At 43.1% G+C, this 18968-nt stretch overlaps 1 protein-coding gene across 1 annotated transcript; it reads right to left on the bottom strand.

Moving 5' to 3' along the window:
• Positions 1–942: 942 nt before the first annotated feature.
• Positions 943–18298, bottom strand: LOC134442724 (nuclear receptor coactivator 7-like; the record flags this gene model as incomplete). The annotated part of the gene is made up of 7 exons (XM_063192759.1): positions 18199–18298; positions 5444–5551; positions 3972–4190; positions 3293–3424; positions 2519–2703; positions 1576–1666; positions 943–1285 (listed from the first exon to the last, which is right to left on the bottom strand). Coding segments are annotated over exons 1-7 (1135 nt in total), but the record flags the coding sequence as incomplete, so codon positions are not given.
• Between the last annotated feature and the right edge of the window lie 670 nt (positions 18299–18968).

Raw genomic sequence — 18968 nt, 5'->3', positions numbered from 1 at the left:
TCCAAAAAGGATACTGCTTTGGGTGGCTGAAAGTAACATTTGATTAGGATAAGTCCAAACACTTGAAATCATTCAGATTTCCTGAGGAAGACTACACATGCTTGATATGTAATTCCGCCATGGATTAACCCATTGATGCCTAAGCACCTGCAAAAAACACCTGCTGAATGCCTAAGCCCTTGTTGGGAAAGTTTCCCTCAGCCTATAAAAACCTAAATATCTTAGCCTATGATGCACATAAAAACATCAAATAAGTTGCATTTAAACCTCAAGACTCTCATCTTATATTAGAATGTTTAATTCAGCTGTAACATACCCACATTTTTATTTACGGTAAAAAGCTAAAATCTCAAGAGCCTGAATGCAGCATGTATGTGTCTCTAGGCATCAAAGGGTAAACAACACATATGAATCATCAGGCTAAAATGGGTTAAATGGAATAAGTGCAAAAGAAGGATGTCAAGTCTGACTTCTCTTTATCTGAGTTTGAATCAGGCTTTGTCCTGTCTCTTGACACAGGATGTGCACATTTTTCATCTTATCTTTCATGGCAAAAGTAATATTTTGAAAGATGCACTTGAAATCTTTAGACTTTCATGCACGTATTTGAAAGTGGAATAGTTCTTTCCAAACAACTGCATACCACTTGAGATACAGTACCTTATGTCATACAATTTCCCGCTTCATTTAAGGACAGCTTTCTGACAATATTTCTGTTTAATTATCGCTATGTTCATTAAAAGTACTAAGACTATGTGACAGGGTCTGCATGGAATGCTTTGTCAACAAGATATTTTGGTCTGTCACTCTCTCGTAGTCTGTACTCAAAAACGTGTGCGTCTGAAAACCAAGAACCATCATGTTTATTTTGTGTCCAGCAACTCTAAGCGAAATTCATATCCAAATCTGAAAATCACTGTTGTACAAAATCAAAATCATCACCTGCTATTTGCCTCTTCAGACACGGCTGCTGCTGCTGCTGCTGTTGTTGTTGCAGCTCTGACTTGTCTTTCTGTGGCATCTCTGTGCTGCCTGCCTCTTGTCCTCCACAACAGAAGGTGGCAGCAGCGCCGCTCAGCACGGCGGCCCCCAGAGCCCCAGTGCTCTGCAGGCCCAGCTCGTCCAGAGGGCGGCTCCCCTCCAGCTGCCTCTCTGCCTCAGCCATGTCCAGGGTCTCTCCACTCTCCTCCTCACCCTCCGCAGTCCCCGTCCCCATCCCCAGGGCCAGCCTGAAGTCTGAGGTCAGGGCAGATACCAGGGCGGGGATGGCCTCTCCCCCCTCTACCTGTTAAGTCAAGTCAAGTCAGCTTTTATTGTCACTTTCTTCATATGCACCAGTCATACTGTGCAAGGAAAATGAAATTACGTTTCTCTCTCTATACCATGCCAAGACATAGACATACACTGGACTGACATTTTACAGACTGACAAAGTGCAAGACAGGAAACAGTAATGGACTGGTGGTGATAATAATAAATACAAATGAACATTTAACATTGAACATTTAACATGTAGACAAATATAAGATAAAAATAGCATGTAAGACATTACAATAATAAGACATTAATAATCTACCTGAGGCTGGGACCCAGTGCTCTGCACCTCATCATGGGGTGTCGCGGCAGCATTCCTTTCACCTTTACCCTTCTTCCTCTTCCCTTTCCATCTAAATATAAAAGTACATGTCATTACTAAAGGGAATTAAGTCCCTACATACAGTACAGTCTCCAGGTGCAGCTGGTGTGCAGTCATAAACATAATCCAGAGAAAGACTAAGAGGGACATCATAGCTCACTGATACTTAAATTAAATTGCCACATGATTTATTTTAGTGGAATAACACATTTCACGTCATCTATTAATCAGGTTCTCTGGCATATTTTATCCCAGCAACCACAAATATTGTGTTATTGCAATTTAATACATGGCTCAACGGCGTCATTCTGTAGAATGCGCCGTTCACTTGAATGGGGCTCCCCAACGTCTGTCATTTCTGAATAACAGCACGCTGTCAATGTCAACAATGTCAATATGTAGAAATAATTATAATCTGTAGCAAAGACTTCACTTTATATTCACTTCTGTACTTGTTTCATATACTGTTGCTCTTTATTCCTTTCCAAATGTTCCTCAGAGAAAACTATGTGACAAGGAAGATACTTTCAAGGTCCTTTGATAAGAAACAATGTTAGCCCTGTGTGTTTTTCCATTCCTTCTGTGCAGCCCATTAAAAAAGGGCCTTCGTGGGAGGAGAGACGAGAGAGACCCAGGATGCCAAGCGAGGAACATGTTTTCCAGGGCTAATCAGTCTCTCCTTTCGTGAAAGCCAATTGTAAACTCTGATCAACTTGGTCGTGGTTCGTGGTCTCATCTAATTAATTAGTTTAATTAATGTCCTTAACACAATGGCATTCATTCAAGGTGATGAATATCTAATGTATATATACAGTAAATAAAAATAAAAGCATAATTTAAAGGCATGTTGTGATGCTGATCTTTGTGCGCTAATGGCACTGACCTTTGTGTTGAGTCATTAAAGTGCACGTGTGAGATGTCTGAGTAGAAGGAGACTGAGGCCAGGCTGTCTACCGTGCAGGAGAGCAGGTATTCCTCACAGCCGTGCTCCACCACCAGCGGATGGCTCTTGCACGGGTCAAAGAAGATCTTACTGCTCGTCACCAGCAGTATGCCAGACACAACGCCCTACGGGAAGGAGAGACACGTCTTGAAACGCAAAGCAGATACTTTAACCCCTTAGTACAGAGCCTATATTATAACCTTGCTGTCACCAAAATTGTAATGGCTATGTCTTAATCTGTTTCTTAAGGCTCTCTGTAATGTCATAGCAATGTTGTTATGATGTAGTTGAGTATTTTCAGCTAATAGGGAATAGGCCTGCCTGCGAACCCTTCTGCACTAAGAGGCAACGAGCAGCAAAAGTTGCAACAAAGCCATCAGTATCGCTGTTAGACAAGCAAATTAACTTAAAGGACATACGTCATCATTTAGAATTCACAATTTACAGTTTTTAAGCAATCCGAACTATTTAAATTGCAAAACAAATAGAAAGCTATACTGAGGTATATTAAAAAACAAAAAAAACTGTCATGTTTTAACACAGAACACCTGGCACAACAAACCTTTATATAACCCTAATATAATCTTTAATTTCCAATAAAGTACTTTACTCTGCAATAACAGGAAGATTTCCACTAAATTATCACAACATAGTAGTAGTAACAATATAACACACCTAGAATAAGTCGCAATATGATCAGTGCTGTATGCCTACTTTGCGGTTGGTGATGTATCGGCTGCAGAGCTTGAGGTACTGCATGGAGGTGGGCCCCTCTCCCTGGGAGCACTCGGGTGGCAGAGCCAGGAGGCACAGGTTCCCATCGGGCATGGGCACGGCCTCCACGTCCTGGGGGAAATAACACACCGCCACATCCTCTTAGTACGGGGAGAGAGAGGCTGACTCGGCAGATCTGAGCCGAGCCTGTTGTGTCGGCCATGGCCATGCATATTTTACATACCACCAGCGCTGCCAAGTCATAGAGAGAATGTTAATTGGTCAGCACACTCAGACCAAACACTGCTGACTTGATCTGCTCTGAACAGGGCCGCTGACAGCTTTCGCTGGACCCAGGACAACGTCATCCGAATGGGCCCCTTACCTAATACATACAATGTAATGAGGAACCAATTCTGGGCCCCCTATCTCCCTGGGCCCGGGACAACATACCCCTTTGTCTCCCCTTGTCGGCGAGCCTGGCTCTGAATACATGAGTTGTTTTTCCATTGTACTATGTCCTCTGACTTCCATGTGCTTTATTTAAAGCCCGTTTCCTTCCCCTTTCTCATGAGTGCACAATAAACAAAAAGCCAGACAAGCATATTTGTAGGCAAATGGGAGATCTCAGGCTTAAGTTCTTCTGCTGATGGCTCTCCTGAAGGCGAAACATTCTTACCAGGAGCTTGTCGTACTCTGCGTCAGTGGAGGGGGAGATGGGGGTCATGCAGGAGGAGGAGGAGGAGGAGACCAGCGGAGGAGGAAGAGGGAGGAAATCGGCTGTCACGTCCAGGTCGGCGTGTGGGCTGTGCTGAGGCCCCTCGGCTTGCGGTGGAGCTGTTGCTGCTGCTGTTGCTGCTGCTCCCACGGCACCGAGCCTGTTCTCCAGGACACACAGCTGCCGGAGGAGACAAGAACGCAGAGACTTCATGACCCCTCATGAACATACAGTAATCCTGAAAACACTGAAGTCTGAAATACAGTACTCTGTCTACCACTAGACTCCACTACACTACTCCCAGCCACTCCTACATCCTCTTTTCTAGCTCTCTGCTTCTGTGACGCGTTTCGCAAGGTCTCATCTGGGGAAAAGGCTGATTTACAAGTCATGCAAATACACTGGAGGGCCATTTAGAAAAGGCACATTAGACTGTGGAGGAGATAACTTTCACTTCCCGTAACTGTGAGACAGTATCATGACGAGACAATAAAACATGAAGGCTGGGTTATTACACAGGCCGGAGCGATGAACAGGGACCTGGTTACCGCTGCCAAGGAGGTTATGTTTTCGGTTGCGTTGGTTTGTTTGTCTGTCTTGTAACAGTCAAATGTTCTATCAAACAGCTTCCTTGGCGGAGGTCTGCACTCTCTGGTTTCTAGGTTGAAATGCAACAACTGCAGAGGAGATATCTTTCACTTCCCGCTATGAGACAGTAGCATGACGCGACAATAAAACATGTTATTACATGAATCGAAGCGATGAATGAGGCTTTAGGGACGTGGTTTGAAATGCAACAACTGCATGATCACACCTTCCAGTGTGTTCACTTCAAAGGCACTTTGGATGAGTTAAACATTTGCTTTCATACAAACATAACCTTATTTTATGTTTAAACCAAAACAAACATTCCAGGTGAAGGGGGGAGAATGACTACCCAGCCCATGTACAAACAACTCCACAAGACTGTGTAAGGTCTAACTCAGATTTAGAAACTTGACAAAACACTATTTATGTCAAAAGTATATACAAGTCAAGTCAGCTTTTATTGTCAGTTTCTTCATATGCACAGGTCATACAAGGAAATTGAAATTACGTTTCTCTCTCTATACCATGAAAGGACATAGACATACACAGGACTGACATTTACAGACTGACATCAAAGTGCAAGACAGGACAAGTAACAGTGATGGACCAATAACAGTAAAGTGATGAAGTAATAAATAATAACTGAGCATTTAACATTGGTGAGTGACAGTGATGGACCAGTGATAAACCAGTAACAATAAGTGATAGAGTAATAAATAACAATTTAACCGATGTTAGTTGTTGCTGTTATTACTGGTTATTACATCTTGGAATGAAGCTGAATGGCAACAAAAGTTATATGAATGCATCTGAGGACGAGTTGAATGGAAGACGTGTGTTTGTACCTGAGCAGGGCTAAGTGTAGCGGACAGGGGCTTGCTCTCTGGTGTCAGGTTGGTGGCATTGGCACTGAACTGAGAGGCGATGCTGAAGACGGTGTCATCGTGCTGCTCCTGTCCATACAGTAAGAAAGTCAGGATAAACAAGAGCATTCTCAGCACAGAATTTGATATCGACATTTTTGCCTATTTGCCTGACTGATATACATTTTGTTCCTGAAATGGGCATTTCAATGTGGGAGCAGGTTCGCACACTAAAATAAGGCCACGAAAAGGACATGACATGTACAACCCTTTTTGTGACGAGCCTGATTGATATAAACATTTATGAAACGAACATAATGAATATGTGGACCATGGGTTTTTTGGTCATAATCTAATATGTTAGAACCTTCAGGCAGTTGTGCCGAGTATGGATTAAAGCATGATTTGTGTTCCAAAACTGCAATACAAAAATGTCAATCAAATCAACAAGGCCCTACCGTGGCTTACTGGTAGGGCACTTGTCTACTACGCGGCTGACACGGGTTCGATTCCGACACTAATTCGGCCATTTGCAGACCCTTCCCTGTTTCCCTCTCCCAAATGTTTCCTGCCTCTGTCTCAAACTATCCTGCCAAGAATAAAGTCTAAAAGACCAAAATGTCAACAAAACTCTCCAACACAGTGTGGTAGACAGTTGTGACAGATGCCATTCTAAGGTACTGTTTCCATGTAGCCTCCTATTTTCTTCACCTATTTAGGTGTAAACGCAACATATGGATAAAAATAAATACTTCATTGTAACAAATCTGGATTTTAAAAATCTGTTACGTGGAAACGGAAGGCCAAAACCAATGTAACCAGGAGAAAAAAATATCCACATTTCAAAATATCCTGCTACGTGGAAACAGCACTTAAGTGCCCAGCCCTGAAGGGTGACCAGTTACCTTCCCCCAGGGTCTGTATTGACAGATGGACCACATGGCCTAAATAACAGCCATGCTTAAATTAGGTCAGTCTACTCATGAACACAATTCCCACTCTCAACAGCTCTCATTTGTAAGATCATGAAAACCAAGAAGTATGTATGACAAGACAAGTGCTTACTTTATATTAAGCACCACTTAAAAGGAGTGGCGTGTAGATTGTTAAATTGATAAGTATTAGTGTGTATTGTTTGTTAAATTGATAAATATTATTGTGTATCCGCATTGACAGTGTTAAATGGCTTTGTCAACATTTGATACTAACCCACAGTACCAACACACACCAACATGATGCTTAAAAATAAAACATACACTTGATACAGACTTATTTGTCTGAGCTAAACCCTATCCAATAATGAACAGCCATTTGTATTATGCGTATACATGCACACACGAAGTATAAATTGTGTGCACTCTCTCTCTCTCACACACACACACACACACACACACACACACACACACACACACACACACACACACACACACACACACACACACACACACACACACACACACACACACACACACACACACAGACACACAAATTGCCATTTGTATTATTGACAGAATACAGAAATATCCCTCCATTAAGAACATTTTCAATTCCACTTTAAAAGCATCACTGTCAGGAAGTACTGCCCATTCATGCAGATCACTGTTCAATATTTGCTCCCATATTAGTAACACTTTGCTTCTTCCTATTAGTGAAGCTTTTAAATATGATTGCCAATGTCCTGCTCAATCAGTAATTAACATGAAGATCTCTTCCTGATGAAATATGTTTGACAAAACACTAAAATCACAATTCATAGATACACAAACCAACACACACACACACACACACACACATACACACACAAACACACATTACATATAAAATGAGAAATTGGCAGTAGATGAGCACAGACTACTAACATTCAACGTGACAGTACAAAGACTACCATGAATGATAACCATCACAGTGTTTCCCACAGAAATTTTGGAAACTATGGGGGCAGCCGGGGTTTATTTTGTCCGGGGGGGGGGGGGTGGGGGGGGGGATGGGGTCTTCTCACACGGGCCTTTTTTTTGGGGGGGGGGGTGTATTCTTGCAGCGTAAATGCAAAACGGCAAAACAATGACTACAGTATGTCATTGGCGCATGGAGAAACTGTAGGCCTGGGCCTATATTTCAGCCATTTATATTTTGAGAAATAAGGCTACATAAGATTTTACCCATGACTTGTATAATAAGTAGTACATTGTCATTGTCAAAAAATGCAGTACAGTGAATAATTTCTGTTTACAACACAGTTTCATTCGTCCCTCATGCAGCGGTCTGGGAAACAATAATAAAACAAAATAGGAGCAGAGATAAGAATTTAAAAGCACTGTGAAATTGTTAACGCATAGACAAAAAGGGTCTTAGAGGGTAGGCTATGCCTTTTCCCCCACACATATCTGTAGGCGTACACATTCTACATGAGGGGTGCTGGTCACAGGGCCAGTTTTTTTTTTCCAAATTCCTCCCATTAACTCATTGGCTGCCTTAGCCGTCGAGTGACGTCATTTCGAATAGTGACGCCCCCTGCCTTCGACGTCGTTCGCCGATAATTGCGTTTTTTTACAGCCACGCCTTGAGGACGGTCTGACCTATGTTGTGTATTAATTTCACGCCTCTAGTCATGTTCTAACTGTTCCTGTAGGTGGCAGAAGTGTCCTTAGGAACAGTCAGGGCAGGGCATTAGCTCACATCAAGAGGAAATGTCAAGACAAAAACATCCCTTTTTACTATTATAACCTCAAAAGTAGCATAGCAAAATCATTTTTGAAAGTAAAGCACCTGTGACAGTAGTCTACTTTCTTGCCCTCTGATTTTAACACAGGTATTCTACTGATTTTAGTGTCAGAGCCTGACAAAAAAAAAACTTCCTCTCATGATCAAAATACACCCCCCTGTTGCCATCTAGCTAGTAGGCATTGTAACTAGCTTACCTGTAGGAGCCATAATTACTTTCTTTATATTTTTTGTTTTTATTTTGGTATCATCATTGTGGGGTTGGTTTACTTCCATTTGTGTTTTTTGTTTATTGGTTACTGTGGACATGGGTGTGGCGCTGGGTGTATGCGGTGCGTAATTGGAACGCCTTTAATTAGTACCTACCTGGCACCTGCGCTTCGATTCAGTTTGGCGTGGGGTGAGCATGCGGGAAGGCCATCCTTTTGCGTACCGCACTACTCTCGCACATCGCATGGACTAACTCAAAACTCTGTGAACTCTGGAACTTGCTTTACCTTGCATTCGAAAGACTATTGGGGTCTACAGACTATTGGGGTCTCGTGTGAAATGGTGAGCAATAAATGAAGAAACGGAGTTAACCGTGTGGACATTACATCATTAAGTGCGCGTAAACAAGTTTGAATCCCTCTGCTTAGCCCACCGCGGCGCTGAACAAATTGGTTTTGGATTTAGCCGCAATATAAGTACGCAAAAGGTGTTTGCTATATAGTGCAAAGGGCGCATATTTAGCACACTCAAGAAGAGCGCTTGATTATCTGGAAGATCGCTCATAAAAAGAACATTTAAAACTCTGTTGGCAAGTTACTGGAAAAGCACCGTGCCGTCCTGCGATTGGAAGAAGAGGGTCACGTTGTTCTTGCTGTCATCGCTGCTGTCAATTGCGCTGCGAGACGATTGGAGAAGAGGATTACGCACCTGCCGGCGGATCGCTTTGATTCATTCATTCGCTTCCTGGAAACTTCCGAGGGAAAAGACAACCGCGGTTCACCAAGGCTTCACTGGAAAAAAGTGCGCTTCCTGGACTACTCCGGGGCTATCGGCCTGGGTAACAGCATCGATTCAACAAAGCGGCATCGCTGGAAATACAGGTATTGCGCAGTTTATTGACTATCAGTTTGTGATGAATGATCGTCGTGTTCAGTATTAAAACTTTCCCTGGTGGATTATAGCCTCTTTGGTGGAGGTGAAGACGTTCGTTTGGATTATAGACTGTTTTGAATGCCGTGGTGGCGTTTATGATCGTTGGAGCTGCTATTATGGATTACTGACATTGTTGCTCTTTGCGTCTCGCGATTGGAACATTCAATGCTGCTGTGAATTGCCTTCGAGCGTCGCAAGGCGTTGCATGAACTTTTCGTTCGTTGTTGGAATTATGGACATTGTTGCATGCTGAAATTTGATTATCCTGGTGCCCTATGAACATTTCTTGCTGCTTTGAATTATTGACTTGCTGAACTGCTGTGTGTTTATGGTTTTGCTGTGTGATTAATTGCTGCTGCTGTTAATGCATGTTGGTTGAATTAATTTGTGGTGTTTTGCTATCAATGAATGGTCATTTATATGAATGAAAATGAGTACTACTGGGGTTAATGAGTGTCCTGAAGACAGCCTGGTTCAAAATGAAGGTTCTGAAAAAAGACAAATTAAACCTACTGTCAAAGCATTAGCACTCAAAATTGAAGGTATTCAAAAGGAAAGACAAACTAAAATCAAAAAACTAAAAGGTTTAATGACTACAATAAATGACCTTATGCAAAACAAAGATGAACAAAATGTAAAAGCCATACAGTCTCATCTGGAAAACTGCCATGCACTTTTTAAAGATGCCACTCAGCTGCATAACACTGTTGTGCCAATGCTTCCTCCAGGAGAGCAAGAAAAACAGCACACTTGGTTCACAAAAGTGCAAGACCACAATGCATCCTTTATTGAAAATGTAACAAAATGGCTCTCTGAGACTGAGCAAACTGGTGGAGCTGATGATCATGCAGAGCCAGCATCACTCCCTGGGACTCAACATGAGCATGCACCTGCCAATGTAAATGCTACATCCGATGGAAATGTTGATGCAATGGAAAATACTGCTGGACAGCTGGATGATGTCAGACCAAGTGACAGCATTTCAAATATCTCAGTTCGATCCAGTACATCAAAACGATCCAAAACTTCAAAGTTACAGCTACCTCACACTTCACCTACCCGGGCAGCACGCATTCAAGCCGAAGCAGAAATGGCTGCACTCATGGCAAAACAAAAATGGATGGAAGACAAACATGCACTGGAAGAGGAGGAGCAGATGCTCAGGAAAAGGAAGGAAAAGTTGGCTTTGGAAATGGATATTGCTGCAAATGCTGCAAAATTAAAAGTGCTTGGAGTGTCTGACTCGTGCCCATCTGATGTGAGCAAAAGCAAATCAAATGCGATGAACTCTTACCTGGAGAGAGAAAGGAAAAGGGTTAATCATGGTCCATTAAACGTGGAAGCTGAGACATTTGTCCCAACAACATCAGTACAACAACAGCCACGTCATACTGCAGCACGAGACCACTTGCTGGACGCCAAGCCCAAAGTGAAACCATCACAGGCCATTCCATCTGTTCAACCCCCAACTTTGAAAGTCAACATGGTACCACAAACACAACAAGTCACACATACTTACCTGCCTGCAGCCCATCCAAAGCCTCAGATCAAGCATCAACAAGCCACTGGAATGCAAAGCTCTGAATCTAAACACCTGGCAGCAGTCCTGGAAAAACAAAATGAAATCACATCAATGCTAGTAGAACAACAATACTACTCCTTACTCCCAAAGCGAGACATACAAACATTTGACGGAGACCCATTGCAATACCAAACATTCATCAGGTCATTCGAACATAACATTGAGCAAAAAACATTCAGTGCTAGAGATCGCCTGTACTTCCTCGAGCAATACACCAGAGGGCAGCCTCGAGAACTGGTGCGAGGCTGTGAGCATATGCCTGAGGTGGAGGGGTACGTGAAGGCTAAGTCACTGCTACAGGAGCAGTTTGGTAATCCCATGAAAATCGCTTCGGCCTATATGGGAAAAATAATAGCCTGGCCTACTATTAAATCTGAAGACCTGAAATCACTGCAAGCGTATGGCATCTTCTTACGCCAATGCAGCAATGCAATGCGAGGAATACATTTCAGTTTGGAACTTGATGCACCAAGCAACATGCAGACAGTGATCAAGAAACTGCCATACAAACTCAAGGAAAGGTGGAGGGAAGAGGCCTGCACTTTACAGGAAACATCAAAGCGCAGAGCTTCCTTTCATGACATCGTCAAGTTTGTAGAGAAGCAAGTTAAAATTGCAAGTGACCCACTGTTTGGAGACCTAATGGCACATGATACTCCAGGTGTTGGAACGCGAAATGTGACTCAGTTTAAATCTCAACCTTACTCTGCCAAACCAAAAGGAAGTAGTTTCGCAACCACCATTACTCCTATGAATAAAGGCACACAGAACCATTACCAGAAGTCAGCATGTGATAACCGAACCAATGTATCACCTGTCACAAACAGTTGCTTGTTCTGCGGAGCAGGACACACCTTGGACTTGTGCAACTCACTGGAAAAGAAAGCACACAGTGACAAGATGGCATTCTTCAAAGAAAATGGCGTGTGCTATGGCTGTTTGTGCATTGGGCACAGAAGTAGAGACTGCACGAAGCGGCTGTTCTGCAAGGTGTGCAATCTGAGGCACCCTACCCTTTTGCACATCCCATCAAAGCAGTCACAACCTGGTGCAGGAAAGGTGAATCAAGGAGGCAAGGGAGACAGTGGAGGGGCCAGTGACAGTGGTCCAGTCTCTGTGCAGTCTAGTGGGCTAACTGGGGCCGGAGAGCGTGACTGTACACTTGCCATCTTACCTGTCAGAGTGAAGTCTACTAAAGGGAATGAAGTAGTGACGACATACGCCTTCCTCGATCCGGGGAGCTCCGCTTCATTCTGTACAGAACGTCTCGTGAATAGGCTGAACGTCACTGGAAAGAAAACTGGCATCCTCCTCAGGACAATGGGTCAGGAGAAGGTTGTCAGCAGCCACATCGTTCCGAATCTGGAAATAGCTGGACTGGACACTGACCGCTTCTGTGCACTACCAGAGCTCTATACACAGAAATGCATGCCAGTCCATCGAGGAAACATTCCCAAGCAGGAAGATCTGGAGAAATGGAGTCATCTTAAGGATGTGAAGCTGACAGAGATCGAGTCTGAAGTGGACCTGCTCATTGGAACGAATGTTCCCAGGGCCTTGGAACCTTGGGAGGTCATTCGAGGTGCACACAGTGCTCCTTATGGGGTGAAAACGATTTTAGGGTGGACCGTGAACGGCCCGCTGCGGGGGGACAGCACCGACGATTCCACATCAGTTGAACGAGCAGCCACTGTCAGCAGAATCTCCATCGTCGCACTTGATGATCAGTGGGAGCGTCAGACAAAGGTTGACTTTCCAGAATGCGCTCAAGATGAGCAGCAAGACTCATCCCGAGAAGACGCTCAAGTCATGGAGTCTGTGAAGGAGTCAGTTAAGTTGCTGGATGGGCATTACAGCATTGGCTTGCCCTTGAGAAAAGCAGACACAAAGCTGCCCAACAACAGAAATGTGGCAATGCAGCGTGCCTTGAGCCTCAAAAGGAGGTTCACAAAGCCCAGTCTGTTCCACACTCTGTACACAGACCTCATGAGTGACACAATGGCAAGCAGAATGGATAAGTTGCGCAGAAAGGACTTCAGAATGCCTCTGCAAGAGTCAGTGCTCTGGTGTGACGCTACATCAGCACCTAAGTACATCAACAAGACCTTGCCATTCAAAACTTCCATGGCCAATCGTGTTGCAGAGATTCTCCCCACAACTGAAACCTCTCATTGGAGGTACGTGAACACCTCTAGCAATCCTGCAGACTTGGCCTCCAGGAGATCTAGAGTGAACCAGTCTGAAGCATGGTTACTGGGACCAAGCTTCCTAATGGAACCAAAAGTTGAGCGGTCAGCAAACAAACTCGGTGGAAAGCTCTCAGCAGAGCACCCTGAGGTGAAGATGGTCATGTCTTTGAAAGCTCTGCAAGCTGAAGAACAGACTGACCCGCTCATGCGCTTTATTGGACATTTCTCGTCTTGGACTCGACTGAGAAGAGCTGCTGGCTGGCTGCTTCGGTTCAGGAAAGGGATGTTGGACTGTGGACAGAGGAGGAAAGAGCTGATGGAAGAGCTCACTCAGTCCGGAGCAGGAGTACAGCTGGAAAGGAGGCTGCAGATGAAGAGTGTGAAGGTGCAGGTGGTGAACGCCCCTGGCAGCCTGGATTGCCCGCTGAAGGACCGAAACACCATTGAGATGCAGGCCATAGCTGCACTGGCCCACTTGCACTCAGCTGACTTGTACATCACAGACCCGTCCGGGCAGTGCGATTACAGTCTTAGCCAGCAGATGGAGCTGTTCCATGGCAAACGCCTCTTCTCCAACAAACCTCTTCTGGTGGAGGATGATGACATCCCCAATATCGAGAGCAGCACGCTGACTGAGGAGGACGTCCTGCAGATCAAGACCAAAGCCTACGATCGTCTGCTGGTGTTCCATGTGGAAAACAGGAAGGGCCACAACGTGCTGAAACACATTCATTGCAGAAGGCGCCAGATTGAGACGCAAGACCACGGAGGTGGACCAAGTAGCGCCCAAGCTCAAGAGTTGTGGAAGCGGATCCAGACAGGAACGGATTCGTCCGAAGAGCTCATGAGAACGAAGAAATGATTCCTGGAGAGACCCATCACTAAATGTATGTCTTCTACAGGAAGCAGAGGACTAATTAGCTGTATGGATGACAAATGACATTAAGATCTACTTAAAGATGAAAATGCATTAAAAGAAAATGCTTACAGGTGCTAGATCCAAAATAGTCATTTAACTTAAAATGGTTATTAGTTTCGTCTCCTACATATTTGGTTAATGGTAATTATTGCCAGAAGCATAATTAGGGGCCGGAATGTAGGAGCCATAATTACTTTCTTTATATTTTTTGTTTTTATTTTGGTATCATCATTGTGGGGTTGGTTTACTTCCATTTGTGTTTTTTGTTTATTGGTTACTGTGGACATGGGTGTGGCGCTGGGTGTATGCGGTGCGTAATTGGAACGCCTTTAATTAGTACCTACCTGGCACCTGCGCTTCGATTCAGTTTGGCGTGGGGTGAGCATGGGGGAAGGCCATCCTTTTGCGTACCGCACTACTCTCGCACATCGCATGGACTAACTCAAAACTCTGTGAACTCTGGAACTTGCTTTACCTTGCATTCGAAAGACTATTGGGGTCTACAGACTATTGGGGTCTCGTGTGAAATGGTGAGCAATAAATGAAGAAACGGAGTTAACCGTGTGGACATTACATCATTAAGTGCGCGTAAACAAGTTTGAATCCCTCTGCTTAGCCCACCGCGGCGCTGAACAAATTGGTTTTGGATTTAGCCGCAATATTACCCAAAATACACCATGTTCAACCAGAGATGATCTGTGTGGCAACTGTTTCATTTTGGATAATGTGATCAGCCTACACAACATCAGGATGATGTGTACAAAAGATCATCTAACAGGAAAATGCACGGGACTAGTGGTCACCTTGGTTGGGAATGTTTGGCTATTGTTTGCTACGCTAGCTAGCTAGCACGAAATCGCTAACAACTTACAACTAAGCCTAAATAAAGGAGCCTTGGTAAGTCAACTATTTTTACTCATTCTACAGTTGCAGTTGTGGATCTGTATAGTATGATCAGCTTACTGTATCATCAAAAAGACAGGGGGGTTGCAGATTCTTGGAACAGAGTAGGCTAGCCTTTGTGTCTGGTCAGATACATTCAGCTCACATTGAGAAAGCATTGCACTTAGCCTCAGACCAGCTAGCCTTCCCCACTCCAATCGGCTTGTGAAATGTTGGATATGTGATCAGTACTTTATCAAAAGAAAATTCATTGAACAATATATGACAAGATCACTATACTGTAGCAGAAACATGATGACTGTAATCATCAATCTGCAAATTGTCCGCTCTGCCAAAGAAGCAGCAGTAAGCTAAGTTGTGCTGCCTGCCTGCCTGCCTCTCAGTTCACATGGTACAGGAGGAAACAAATCAGCTGTGATTTGTTCCCCAACGAGAGGACTACAGGCTAAACAGAGGGACTATGAGACAGTATTTCTGTGAGTTTAGTATTTCACATGAGTTACATGCACCTGCCGTCATGATCCATTGTGCGCGCCAGCAACAAACCAAAACACTCTTGTTTTCAAGCCCACCCCGTTATATTTCAGTACATTATTAGGTTGAAAAGACCATACAAACGATATTTTGTTCTGGCTACAGATGACAGGAGACTCTGTAATAGCATCTGATAGGTTTGGAGTTGTTAGGACGGTGTCATTATGAGCAAAAACACTTGCAATTATAGGTCAACTTCAAATGGCGTTTTCTCAGCTTTTTGGCTAGAAAGCAGCATTTTGGCGAATTCCACTTATTTTCAACAGATGATTATGAAAGAACGGAAAGGGGTAGAGAGACACCGTTTTTTTCTGATGACAGATGAGCGTCTAATCTGTGTTTTGATAGGTATGGTGTTGACATAGACACAGAACTCAATTTTCTGCGAGCCTCCAAAAAACACCCAAAATGCTGAAAAATCTCTGGCACTGGGTTACTCTTTTATGAAAATGGCTGGCAGCCAATGAGTTAAAAGGGCTGAACAACATATTACACATTTATGTCTATATTCACATTCATTACACATTAATTTCTATATGCAGCCCGATGTCTCCTCTGCTGTGTCAATGAAGGTCTGTCACCAAACTCATTACAACTGTAAAACAAAGCCTAGGGAGTGTTAGTAAACTCATCCCAACTGTCCCTTCTCTGAAGGTTTTTTATATTGCTCCCAAACCCATTTTGATCCCTGTCTTTCAAGCACTTGTGGTTCTCTCTATAGCAGGGGTGCCCAACCTTTTTTTAACCAAGATCTACTTTTGAAGTTGATGGTCTGCCGTGATCTACCAAGTCAAATTCAAGGATGTCAGTATGAAAATTTAAGACCACCATTTATTAATCACCATTATTATGAACAAAATGTTTTCAGTAGGCTACTATGGCCGCATCTTTTCAGTGTGTTTTTAAAGTGTGTTGAATAGCCTATCTTTACAAAGCAATGCAGCACTGATAGTATGCAGGGATAATTTCATACACAAGTCATAAACAACTGAAACAATTTCAAAATGATAAACATTTGGTATATAAAAGGCACATAGGCCCTATTTCTAAAATATGATGAAGCATTATCATGCCTTCAGTGGTATAGGCTACAAATTAAAAATGGCTCAGAAATTCACCATTTGTTAGTAGTAGGCTACTATGAGAGAGAGAGAGAGAGAGAGAGAGAGAGAGAGAGAGAGAGAGAGAGAGAGAGAGAGAGAGCAATGAGATAACTCATTGGATTGGTTAACACCCCTGTTAAGTGTGACTTCTCACTTCTTCTATGAAGGTTTTTTTTTTCAGCTCTCTGGGACAGTAGCACAGCAAAGGCTTTCTATTGTGAGTTTGGCCAATCGTTTTGTCCACAACTGAAGCAAGAAACAGCACAAATTGAAGTGAATTCCATACATGTCAACAAGTAACATTTCTCTTACACGCGGCACGCGATGTAAACGCAGTTAGCGATTATGCATGCGACTAGCGATTTGGACGAAGATCCTCGCATTTCGGCGTGTCATAACGCATCGTTGCGCACATGTTCTGTTACTCACCCGATGTTACACGTGTGCACACATGAATCAACTGCAGTAATACCCTTACGGTCACTTCCTAATGCTTTCCCCTCATTCTGTGTTACCGTGGGACTACCGGTAGGCTACTTATCTAACCAATACAGAGTCTATAGGATGTATTTACTCCAGGAGGAAAATGCGAAGGAAATTCAAAATCGTAATTCAAATCGTTTTTAACAAAAACGGATATCGTTAAAAAAAAAAAAAAGTAATTTTTTTTTTTTTTTTTTTTACATTTTCGTAAACTATGGCGGCCAAATTTAAACTATGGCGGGCCGCCATAGTTTCCTCAATGTATGGGAAACACTGCATCACAGAGTCGAAATATTACATTACATTGCATTTAGCAGACACCTTTGACCAAAGCAATTTCCAAGGAGAAAATGTAAGCAGGAACAGGGTAAGGCATAGTGTACAGATGCCACAAAGTATTGTTCAACACAAAGTAGAGATGACGTAGCAAAAAAAAAAGATTCATTAAAAAAGTGTCAAAAAGTAAACAAAGACATGAAGGTGTAGTGTGCTGTTGCAACACTGACAGCATTGTCCAACACATGGTGAAGGACGTAGCATAAAATAATAAGAAAGGTAACGAGGCATTGTTGGATAGCAAACAAAGACATCTAGGCGCAGTGTACAGTTGCCACACTGACAGCAATGTCCAACAAATGGTAAAAGATGTAGCAAAAAAATTAAAGATGTTAAAGGCAATGTACAGTAGGTACATAAAATATTTTAGGTATATAAGAGATGTTAAAGCAGTGGCTTAAGGGAAGACGCTAAAACTAAGGAAAGAAGCTAAACAAATGAAAAATAATACAAAACTGAAAAGCAAACTCATACAATAAAGTATTGAGGTTATTTCACCAGTACCTTCTTGTCTTGTGATCTTCTGTCAAAAACATTGTGGAGCTTAACAATCAGATGGTGTATACCCATGTCAAAAAATCAAAACTGATCTTCTGGCCACTTCATGATCGAACAGCGTGTCTCTGACCCTTGAACAGGTTCCCTGGTCCGAGCCTTTCTGTTCCCAAGTGTGACATAACTCAAGGCCAGTAGTATCTGTAAGGATTGTTGCCGGTACCTTATCTTGACTTGACTTAACCATGTAACCAAGGGAAGGCCCAAGAAGTGGGGCGTGTACTACGGACACTGACAGCTTCTGCAGTATAGTGGAGGTGGTGACTCACCTTGGCGTCATTCTTGCCGTCAGCTCCCTCTGCTGTCTTGACTCCTATTTCTGGCATGCAGGCTGGCTCTGTCACAAGCAACCAAGTTGCAGAAACATTGCAGCACATGAGCAAAGGGTGTCAAACCTGTATGTGTGTATGTATATGTGTCTAAAAATGGTATGGCTGACTAATGTGCCTCTTGATGCTGGTTGATCTCTTGTTGATTTAGCCTCTTGTTGATTTTGACCAGAAAAAGCTATGGCATGCTTTCTTTACGTCAGGACTTAATCCATTATTTTTCTGTAATTTATTGTGCATGTGTAACAGAGTTAAAGATTTTGAACTCTGATTTAGTAAAGTGTTTGTGTGTGTGTGTGTGTGTGTGTGTGTGTGTGTGTGTGTGTTTTCAAACATTCTTAAGAGCAGATTTTCCTGTTTGTGCCGTCATCCCCTACTGCATGCCTCATGACACAGCTTTCATTCCTCTCATGTTGTCATAACTCACAACACTTTTTTTCACGACCAATGACCCAAACAGTCAAAGCCAATGTTAACATGTAACTACTCCAATAAGTACACAGACCATTCAAAGTGTCCATCAATAGATAAAGATAAGCCGAGGTGGCCAAAGTAAAAGTAGAAGTACATTTATGGTGTAGGTGCAACACTAGCACATGATATTACATAGCGGTTATACCAGTTATTCCATTGTACCTAATCAGGTGGCTAGGCGTTGTTGTTGCTGAAAAGAAAAAAGAAAAAACCTAAAAAGGAACCCCCCCCAAATT

Source organism: Engraulis encrasicolus, unplaced genomic scaffold (assembly GCF_034702125.1).
Source record: "Engraulis encrasicolus isolate BLACKSEA-1 unplaced genomic scaffold, IST_EnEncr_1.0 scaffold_236_np1212, whole genome shotgun sequence".
Classification (NCBI taxonomy): Eukaryota; Metazoa; Chordata; class Actinopteri; order Clupeiformes; family Engraulidae; genus Engraulis; species Engraulis encrasicolus.
The sequence above is the reverse complement of the archived record's forward strand: the minus strand, read 5'-3'. Positions and strand labels throughout refer to the sequence as shown.